General features: G+C 53.8%; 1 protein-coding gene across 1 annotated transcript in view; it reads right to left on the reverse strand.

Moving 5' to 3' along the window:
* DISP3 (dispatched RND transporter family member 3) overlaps positions 1–11,007 on the reverse strand; it is a 49,015-nt gene that overhangs the window by 27,913 nt on the left and 10,095 nt on the right. Inside the window, exon 2 of the mRNA XM_029945913.1 lies at positions 75–1,170. Within this exon, the coding sequence (XP_029801773.1) occupies positions 75–1,167 (1,093 nt within the window). The 5' untranslated portion in view covers positions 1,168–1,170. The remainder of the gene's footprint in view (positions 1–74; positions 1,171–11,007) is intronic.

An 11,007-nucleotide genomic window follows, 5' to 3' on the forward strand; every position in this document is an offset into this window, starting at 1 on the left:
CCTCATTGAGGCCCTGCCCCTTATAAGCCCATCCCCAGCAGGACGTGCCTCCAACCACACACAGGTCTGCTTACCCCGGATGTCAGCCAGGTCCTGGCCCATGCCATCGTAGTAAATCTTGCCGCCTCTCTCAGTGGGGAAGAAGTAGGTCATGAGTGAGCTGGGTGGGGAGCAGTAGGAGTAGGACCCTAGCGGAAGGTCTTTGAGCACCTCATGGGGCTTCCAGCAGAACTCCCGGAAGCCCGGGTGGTCCATGATCTTGCGCTCAATCTCGTGGATTGTGACCAGCCTCTCACTGGTGAAAATGTTGCGCTCTGCGTCGCCGCGTGCCAGGAAAATAAGCTCAATGCGCCAGTGCGCATGCGTCTGGGTGTTGGTGCTCACGTAAGAACGTGAGTAGTCCCAGCGTGAGGCACCTCGGCGGGCTCGGCTCTGATTGGCCGCAGCCACAGCAGGGGGCGGGGTGCTGGGTTGGCACCGTCCATTCTTCTGCATCCCCTGGTTCCCCGGGCCTTTGCTCTGGTTGGCTGTCAGATCCACCAGGGGTGGGGCCTCGCGCCGAAGACGCCCACTCCGATTGGCTGCTGGTTTCTGGTCTGTGGAAGTGTCAGGGGATGTGCCTGGACCACGCCTTGGAGCAGCAAAGACCGCCCGTGGGGGCCTGGTGACCAGTCGAGAGCGGTTGGCCAGATGCAGCTGCTGCAGCTGCTCCGAGATAAGGCGCTGAAGCGTCTCAGAGGTGAAGTCAGCCAAGTCGCGCCGGTTTCGCCCCCAGGACCCAAACTGGGACTTGAGCGCCAGCGCCAGGGCGTCAAAACGCTGGGAGGCCTCGTGGTTGCGGATCTCAAAGGCGTTGTAGGAGATGTCAATGTCCAGTGGCGGGTAGTAGAGGAACATGAAGGCTGACAGGGCCATGGGGATGCTACAGCCCAGGAAGAGCACCAGCCCTGCACAGCACGGATTTGTGAAAGCCCAGCCCAGGGTGCTCCAGAAGCCCGAGGCTGGGGGCCGGGAAGGCAAGGTCCAATGCCTCCAGCAACACTGTCCTTCTCCAGCTCGGGCCCCTGGCTTCTGAGCCCTCCTGAAGGCCTCACCGGTTGCTTCCTCCTCTTCCTGCTCCTCCTCTAGCCACACATCTTGCAGCAAAGGGTCATCCTCCGAGTCCATAGCCTAGAGGAGAGGGAGAGGGTCAGCAGGCTGGAGAGAGGGAGAAGATGGTGCCCTGTGGCTGCAGTTGCCCAGTCCTGGGTTTTAGTCCCGTCCACAAAATACTATGATGGAATTGCATCGAGTGGGAATTTAACTCCCCTGAACTTAATCACTTGTACACAAAACAAAGAAAAATATGTTATTGGTCTATCACCTTCCCCAACTAGATCTTAGCTTTGAAGGCCACTTAAAAGGGAGAATCACAGCCCATTTGCAAACAGAAGAGAAATTCCTCCCCATGTAAAGGATACTGGAGAGAAGTTCTGACTACACATGATTGCTCAACTTTTGTTTCATGCTTTGACTTTAGAACTCAGGGCCAACATGAGGTATTACTCCAGCGCAATCACTTTTACTTATAATTAGCAACTCTGAAGTACCTTCCATCATATCAGAGTAGGAGGGAAAGAACATGATCTTTGGAATCAGAGTTTGGGTCCTGGTAAGGCGAACATTGTCAAGGCAGTAAGCCTCTCTGAACCTCGGAGTCTTCATCTACAGAACAAAGTGGCCGGTCCTGCCCCTCATGACTGTGAGGTGGACTGCAGTCTGTGTAGAATATTAGTTAGTATCTGTCACATAAGCAGATTTCTTTGCTCCCCTCTGGGGGCTATAACGTGCTCAGCCATCACCCATGGACGGGGCTGTGCCAGAGCTAGATGCCTGTCCCAGCTCTCCTCAAGAACTCTCAATAGCTCCCCACCCCCTCTTTGGGACACTGCAGCTGCAGCCACTGTTTGTCAGGCTCAGGCCACTTAACATGCAGCTCCAGCGACATCAAACCTTTGGGCACGAGCAGGGGCCAGGCATCTGTCTCCCCAAGACTTGGGCACAAGCAGCAGGAGGGCCTGGCAGGAGAGGGCAGGCTGGGCAGCCTGAGGACTCCTGCAGGGTGGCCCAAAGGCAGGAGGCCTTCCAGCATCCCCGGGCATGGCCTGTCCCCCTTGTCCCTCCTGTCCTCTGTTTGGACGGGGAGAGACTCATTATCCAGTTAGATGCCAGGCAGTGAGAAGAGGAAGCTAATTATGCCAGAGCTGGCTAATTAATGCTGCCTTTCCTATTAACATTCTCCAGAGTATTCCATTTCAATTAGACGGTCTGTCCAGGAAAAGAGGGGGCTGCCGTCAGCCCAGTGAGAGTGAGGAAGAGAGGGTGAGGGGAAGGAGGGAAACAGAGACTGAGAAGCAGGAAAAGGGAGAGATGAGAGATAGAGACAGCTGGGAAGAGGAGACAGAGACAAGAGTGGAACTGAGTGGGGGTGGGCAGACAAAGATGCAAATAGGGAAACAGAGGGCGGGGGAGGGCAGAGCAGAAAACTTGAAAGGGAGAGAGGCCTGGAGGGGATGGGAACCATTCCTGTAATATGCAAGAGTCCTATGATGAGATCATTAAACTTCCCATTTGCGATGCCCTAAAGCATTCCGGCCAAGGGGATGCTATCTGCTCCGAGGACCAATTTGCATTAGCAGGGACTCCTGAGTGGGAACTTGAAGCAGCTCAGACCTCCCGCATGTCCAAAGGATAGAACTAAGTTTGCCTGCGGAGGTGGGAACAGGTGGGAACCCCATCCCCACTCCCAGCCTTGGAAGGAGGATTGATGGCAATATGGTGGAGAAGCAGGGACTCTTTTTCTGGGGTCCATCCACCCTGTCCCCAGCCTCAGCCTGCCTCTCAGGATGTAGAGTTTACAGTATGTTGGTATGTGAGTGGGGGCCCAAGGCCAGGATTCTGGGTCAGAGCAGCACTTCCTGAGTGATTTGGGGGATCCCGCTGCCCCACCAGGAATGCCACTTCCTTCTCCGGGAGTCTGACACATCTTTCAAGGTCTTGCTCAAGTGTCACCTCTGACAAGAAGCCTTCCTAGATCTGAAGCCCCAGCTACCTGTCTAAGCTTCTCATCACACTTAGGGGGTAAAAATTACTTACGGGCAAGGAGGGAGAGGCAATATAGTAGAATGTTAAGAGCTTTGGAGGCAGAGAGGTCTGGATGCCGATCCCAGCTATACAATCTAGGGTAGGCAGTGTATCCTTTCTGAGCCTTAGTTTTCCCATGTGGAAAATGGGGCTCACAGTCCTCATCATAGAGGTGGCCAGAGGATGTACACAGCCAGCTGACCGCAGTGCCTGGTATGTATACATGCTTGGGACGCTGCTCCTGTTCTTTTATACTCTGCTCCTCCGCCAAGGCTGTGAACTCCTGCAAGACTCACAGGCTCATTGCATTTGCCGAAGGTGATCCCAGCAATACCTCTCACCTTATGTGCTTTAATCATGGTATGACTGAGACTTCTCCCATCAAGATGTAATGTCTGCATTCCTTCCCCCTGGAATCTGGGGGTGTAGGGCTTGTGACGGCGAAGGGAGAGGCAATCTTCCCCCTGGCTCTCTTGGGACACTTTGTCCTTGGAGCCCAGCTGCCATGCGGGGAGGAGGCCCAAAGTAGCACAGGCAGGGGAGACCAGATGCAGGAGCTCCGGCTGACAGCCAGCATCAACCATCGGATATGGTCAAGTAGTTACCCAAGGCTTTACGTCTTTCTGGCTGAGACCCAACACCATGGAGCAGAGCTAAGCCACCCTCTCTTGTGCCCTGTCCTGACCCACAGAGTCTATGAGCATAATACACTGATTGTCATACATCACTAAGTTTGGGGATGACTGGTTACATAGGAACAGTAACTGAACAATTATAATGAATCCCTGTCCCCTGTGTGTGACTCCATGCCCTGCAGACATTTTCTGGATTTAAGCGACCAGAAAATCGGGCACAGCCATTCTGCCTCCCAGGCAGAGCCCCCCAGCTGGGTGGACATGAACTCTAAGAGAGCAGGGACTTGGCTGTCATGTTCCCTGCTGGGTTTCTGGGTTTCAGATATTTGTTGAATGAGGACAAGTAAAGAAATCTCTGGAGAATCTGAGTTAGACATTAGGTCTTCCCCCTGGACAGAGTATAATCACCAAACAGTATAAACACACAGCCGAGAGTATGGTTTCTTCTGCCTGGGGATGGGGAGGATCTTGAAGAGGGTGCAACGGACAAGCGACAAGAGGACTCGATGAATTCTTTGTCTCTCACGCCTCCCACCCCCATGCTTGTCTTCTCTGTCTGCCTCTGAAAAGAAAAAGTGCCATGTGGGAAATGACACCAGACTGGTGGCCGACCGCCTTGGCTGCAGGCCTGGCTCAGCCAACTTTCTGTGTGACCCTGGCCATGTCCATCCCCTCTTGGGGCCCTGTCTCCCCCATCTGGCATTGGGATGGTAAAGACTCAGGTCCCTCTAGCAGTGACCCCTCCCCCCCCACCGAATCGCAGAGAAGCCCTGGTCCGCAGGCCAGTGGGGGTGGGTGGGGTCTGAGACCCTCCTCAAACCCAGGGGGGCCCCGCTGGCAGGTCAGGCACCTGACAGCAGTGTCTCAGTGGGCAACCACCTCCTCGGGCTGCTCCACAGGGTGGGCAGCAAATTGCACGTTTATTTTCCTTTCTCAAATGATGGGGATTGATTAGCCTAGCGAGGCGCTCCAGCTGCTCCACGGGACCCATCATGGCCAGCTTCCATTATGCCTTTATGATCTTCATCATGGCGGGCCTGCTCAGTGACCAACACCCTGTCTCCCTCCCCTGTCTCTCTCTGTCTCTGTCTTTGTCTCTGTCTCTCTTACACACACACACACACACACATTCAGAGGTGGTCAGAATTGAACCCTGGGCCTCCCAGAGGGCCCATAAGCCAAGGTGGACATATCCATAAAAATAGGTCTCTCTTCTCTTGGGAGAAGCAGCTGCCTGAAAGGGAATGGTAGGCCCTGGGGGCCTTGGAAGGAAGAACCTGGCCCAGTGTTAAGGGCCAGGCATGGGGCAGTCCAAAGGCACATTTGAAGCATAATCTCAATATTATAACAGAAAAAAAAATTCCACATGTATATGCATTAAAAAACACCCCATTTACAGTGGTTGTCTCTGGGAGAATTATGGGTGATTTTTATTTTCTCCTTTATACTTGTCTATTTCCAATTTTTCTGCAATGATCAGGTGCAGCCTTACTTTTAGATTGAGAAAAAACTGTTATTTAAAAATAGAATGTGTGTGCATGTGTGTGGAAGGGATTTTGCGGTCAACCTTCAACCCTTTGAGGAGTTACTGGAACAGCACCTGGGAGGAGGGTTCTGTCCCCAAAGGAGAGCAAATGCGGAGGGTGCCTGGGTTGCAGCAGGAGACGCTGGTTAGAAAGCAGAGGCCCGGGACAGAGGCAGCTGGCAAACGGCCCGTGAGTGAGCAAATGGGGACATCTGCTCCCCTGAGATGAAGAGAGGGGTCTTCTTCTTTTTTTTAGGTTTATTTATTTTGAGAGAGAGAGAACACGCAGGGGAGGGGCAGAGAGAGAAGGAGAGACAGAATCCCAAGCAGGCTCCACACTGTCAGCGAGGAGCCCCAAGTAGGGCTCAAACCCACAAACTGTGAGATTATGACCTGAGCCATAACCAAGAGTCGGAGGCTTAACCGACTGAGCCACCCGGGTGCCCCGAGAGGGGTCTTTAAAATGAACAGGGAGGGGGCACCTGGGTGGCTCAGTCGTGTCCAAGTTCGGTTCAGGTCATGATCTCACGGTTTGTGAGTTCGAGCCCCGCATCAGACTCTGTACTGACATCTCAGAGCCTGGAGCCTGCTTTGAATTCTGTCTCCCTGTCTCCCTGTCCTTCCCCTATTTGTGTTCATTGTCTCTCTCTCTCTCTCAAAAATAAATAAATCTTAAAAAGTTTTTTAAATGAACAGGGAGCAGATCATGTCCCAGAAGGGGCATCTGAGCATAAGCAGCCCAACCCCTTTGTCTGAGGGAAACTGAGACCAGGCAAACAGAAGGGACTTTACCCAAGATCTTATTTCGGAGGCGGAGCCAGGACTCTTGGCTTGAAGGAGTGCTCAGTCTGCTCCCTGGGCAGATTCTGGGGGGAGTTTTTGGCAGTCCCCGGGAACAACCAGGCCTGGGGGAAGATGGCATGTGCTCCCGAGGAGCGAAATAGGGAAGCGACTCTCAAGGTCTAGGGAAAGAGACGTTCTTCAGGTCCCCAGCCAGATGGACTCCCCCCGTCCCCCCCCCACCAGACAGAATGGGGCTTTGGTGGGTGGGAGGTGATGTTGCCCCAAAGACCCCCTCGGCCCCCCCCTTGCTCTCCTGCAGAGTGGCCCCCAGGGATGTGGCCCCACGCCATAGCCTGCCTGCAGCCCTGGCGACAACGTCCCTCCTTCCTGATGGGTGCCAGCAACCTTCCTCCTTCCCTTATCCCAGCCAGACTATTAAAATGTAATAAAAAAATCACATCAGACATGCAGATTCAACTTAAAATATGTATATGTATATATAATTTAACGGCAATTAGGAGCTAATCAGCTTTTTCTTCCTGTCTCGGGGTGTTTTGCCTCCCTGGTACCGCGCTGGTCAGAAACGTCTCGGGGTTTTTGATTCTTCTACCCTTTGGCTGAGAGACGTGGGTGCAAATTCAAAATGAGATCGTTTGAGTTGAACGGTCCCATTTCCCCCGACTCAGAAGTGGGGACATTGTGTCCGTCTCTGCTTCCTGGTTCTTTGGTGAATTCAGCTCATCTGAGGTGGAGAAGGTGGACAGGAGAAGGGAGACCCCTCCTAGGCAGCACTGTCCTAATGCCCCGTCCCTCCAGAGGCTCCGGCCATGTGCCTTCCATCCTGAATCCCCAGCCCTTCCCTGAGACCTGGGCACTGTCTCGGTCAGGGTGATGCAGAAGCGTTGGAGATCTGGTGGTAACATTGGGGTGAACATTCACACAGATGAGGTGAAGCCAGAAGCCCAACTAACTCAATGCAGAAACTCTGCCACCCGTTAAGACAATTACTATCTAATAATCAGCTGTGTGTCTGCGATGTCCAGGTCCTCTGTCCACCCTCCCTCATACACCAGCCCTTTGGGGGAGGTGGCAGAGTGTCCTCCTTTTGCAGAAGAATAAACAGAGAGGTTAAGTGACTCCCTTATGGTCACCCAGGTACTAAGAGGTGACGCTAGAGTTTGAACCTTGGGTCTACGGATTCTGAAGCCCATGATCATTTCCCCATTCCAGGTAGCCCGTGAGTGCCTTGGGATCTGAGATGACAACCCCCACTGAAGAAACCCACTGTCCTTTAGCAAGCCTGCACCAGCCCTGTGGGACCTGAAACGACTTGGGCCTCAGCAGTTCTGCTTTCAGTACCTGGTGGCTCAAGGTGTGACTTAAAGGAAGTCCCCATCAGTCTCAGAAGCCCAGCCTTCCCTCCAATGGGAACGTGGGTGTGGTGGTTACCTTTGTGTGGCTGGGCCATGGGACGCCCAGACATTGGACCAATGTCCAGAGTCAGCAGGGGCCTGGATATGGAGCCTGAGTAAAGCAGAGTCCCTCCCTCATGTGGGCCTCACCCCATCAATTGAAGACTTGACTAGAATAAAAAGCCTGAGTCAGATGGGCTTCTGCTGACTGCAGGACCTGGGGCATTGGTCTTTTCTGGCCTTCAGACTCCATCTCAAACATCAGCTCTTCCTGGGTCCTAAGGCTGCTGGATCTTGGACAGGAACTTATGTCATCTGTGTTCCTGGTTCTCAGGACTTTGGGCTCAGATTGGAACTACCATCGGCCCTCCTGGGTCTCTAGCTTGTTGACTGTGGACCTGGGGACTTGTAAGTCTCTAAACTGAAGTGAGCCAATTAATCTATCTATTATTTATCTATAAATCTATCTATCTATCCATCTATCCATCTACATTCTATCAGTTCCATTTCTTTCTAATACAGTTTTCTCAGAGGGAAAGTGGAGGTGAGGCAGGAGCCCCATCCCAGCAGCTAGATGCTAGGGGTCTTCCCTCAAGAAGTCCCAAGTCCTACCCAGAATCTCAAATGAAAATGGCAAAAGACCCAGGGAATGCCCTCCAAATCCACAGAGGGAGGACCGTGGTTAGGAGGCTCTCAAGGTGTGTCTGAGCCCTTCCCTCAGCAAGAAGGTCCTCCATCCACCACCCCCATCCTGCCCCTCCCCCAGCCCCGAGGAAACCTGGCTTTGCAGCTGTAGTTAAAGCAAGCACTTGTCCCTACACCCTTTCAAATCCCCTGTCTGGCTCCCCCACCAAGAAACACCATCTTCATTAGCTAAATTTGCCAGCTGAGGGCAGGAAGTTCAGAAGGACACACATGACCACTTCCCACAAAGCAAATCTGGGCTTATTTATCAGGAGGCAGGCGGGATGGGGGAGAGAGAGTCAGCAGGGGCTCTGCGGTGAGCCTGTCCAGGCCCCGCATTCCCCAGAGCAGGGCGGGCTGCGGGGATGGAGCACATGAAGGACAGCTGGCCTCCTGGGGTTGACAGCTGGTGAGGGAACTGGGCACTGACTCGTAAGCCCAACAGGTCAATATATATCAGGCAAACAAGCTTTGCTCTGGTCCATGTATCACCCGGGGAATGTCCAGCCAGCACCAGAGGAGTCCGGTATTAATGGTCACCGGCGCATTGCCACCTTCCCCGTTCTGTGTTCTCTCCAGAGGGCTCAGGGGAACACAACTGGCCTCCCCCCAACACTAAGAAGGATCTGGGTCTACCAACAGCATCAGGGCCTGATTTTGGGGGGTCAGTGGGGAGCTAAGCAAGGATTTTGCAGTCAGCTAAAACTGGAGTCCAACCCTGGATCTCCCGCGTTCTGGGCGCCTTGGGTTTTGGTTTCCTCATCTTTGAAATGGCAATGGTGACACCTGCTTGCTGCGTCACAGCTGCTGGTGTGATCATGATGAGCCTCAGAGATGGGGAGAACCCCAAATCTGGCCCCTGCTCATGTGTGGGGCAGTACGTTGGCCAAAGGCGACTCCTCCATCCTCTACCACCTTGACCTTCAGGCTTTAATACGGGTCATTCACCAGGTGCACTTGTTCAAATGCAAACTTCTGGGCCAGACGCCAGATCCAATCATTCAGGTTCTGGGGGTGGGGGCCCAGGAATCTGTAGTCACAGCCCCTCCGCAGGTGATTCTGTTGCAGGTGGTTCAGGATCATTCCTGGAAAGTCTCCGCTGTTCTGGTCACCATCCCTGCTCCCGGTGGCTTCTTCCCCAGCAGGTGGTCTAGCCTTTGGCATTCCCTTTCCTGCACTCACACTTGCCTCTCTGCAGGCTTACCACACCCTGAGGGTGGACTCAGGGCTCACTCCTCCAAGCACCTCTTCCTCCAGATGCGAGGAGGGAAGAAATGATGGCATCTGGGCCAGGAACAGGACTTTATGTCCAGAGAAAGAGACATAAACAGGCCGCCCAGATCTGCCAACCAGCAATGAAAGAAAACAGAAGGCCAAGGGCTTACTGTGTGGCAGAAGTTGTGGGAGGGGCCTGGGCAGGAAGCTTTGCATCCACTAAACACTGCTGTGTGCCCAGACCTGGGCACTTTACTTATTTATGCCCTCTCTGATGCAGCCTCAGCTCTACGAGGCAGTGTGCAGGGGTGGGGCGGGGGTCCGGGCCTCTGCAGGCCCAATGTCAGAGCCCATCATTTTAGCCTCTGTGCCCTACTTCTGGGAGGAGTTCCACCCTGACTGCTCCCCTCTAGCCCCCTCCCCCACACCCCTTGCCACCTAGGAACTCCGAACTCACAGCCCAGATCCATCAGTCCTGGCTCCTGGAGCCCTCCAGGCAAACTTGGCATCTCTGAAGAAAAGGCAATGGACGCTTAATAAAACCAGCAACACTTACAGAGGCCATAAAATACAGCCAGGTCCCCAGGCGCCCCTTGCTTGAGGGTCAGAAGGTTCCTGAAAACCCTTACTATATGCTTTGGCCAACCTGTCTACCTCCCCACCGTCTCTTCCCCACTCCCCGGTTCCAAGTCCTGGCCGCTGTTCGGACTTCAGTGTGAGCCTGAAGGTCCCACAGGACCCAGCAGCCAATCAGCTCCCCAGCCCCAGACTGCTAGGTTAATAAAAAATGAAAAGATCTCCACAAAATATGACCAATAACCACGGCCATAAAAGCCAAATTGGATTCCTTCGTGGATGATGAGCTTGGGGTCCTTCTTTGTCTCTGAGACCTGATTAACAAATATGTAAAACAATCCCCCTGTCATCTCTGGTTCCAGCCAGCACTCCCTGCAGCCCAGGGGTCAGGGACAAGGACCAGGCAGAAGCAGGGGATGTGTATCTAGGGCAGTAAAGGCGGCCCTCTGGTCCTCAGCACTGGCCTGCTCTGTGACTCAGAACAAGTCACTTAATACCATCTGGGGAGACCCTCCCCCTTTGTATTCTCAGCCTCTGCCCGAGAGGCAGAGACAAAGGAAGGGCAGAGGGCTCCCCTGCACCCCATTCAGAAGCTGTTGTATGACTGGGGGAGGGGGGAAATGCAAGAAGGGTCCTGATGTCACACCAGCCAAGCATTGAGTGCTGAGTGCCATCGGTTTTGCTGGGACACAGCAGGTGGCACCTGTCACTAATTAGCTCTGGGGGAGGCTTTGGAGACTGGATCCCTCCCACCTCCCAGAACACTCAGACCACATCTGTGGGCCCAAGGACATTGCAAGACCTTTCTCAGCCCCACATCACAAAAGACGAGCATGGGGGTAAAATGGAGCATAAAAGATTAAAAAGCACATAACACAAAGTGCTCAAACCACAGAGAGACCACCATGACTGGTTTGGGATTGGAGCTCCAGGAAGGTCATACTCCAGCCTGACTGCCTGGAGAAAAGGAAGAGCCCTCAGGGTAAATGTCCCCTCTGAGCACGTTAAGCGCTCACCCCCCCCCCCCCCCCCCCCCCCCCCCCCGCCAGGGCCA

Source organism: Suricata suricatta, chromosome 8 (assembly GCF_006229205.1).
Source record: "Suricata suricatta isolate VVHF042 chromosome 8, meerkat_22Aug2017_6uvM2_HiC, whole genome shotgun sequence".
Taxonomy (NCBI): domain Eukaryota; kingdom Metazoa; phylum Chordata; class Mammalia; order Carnivora; family Herpestidae; genus Suricata; species Suricata suricatta.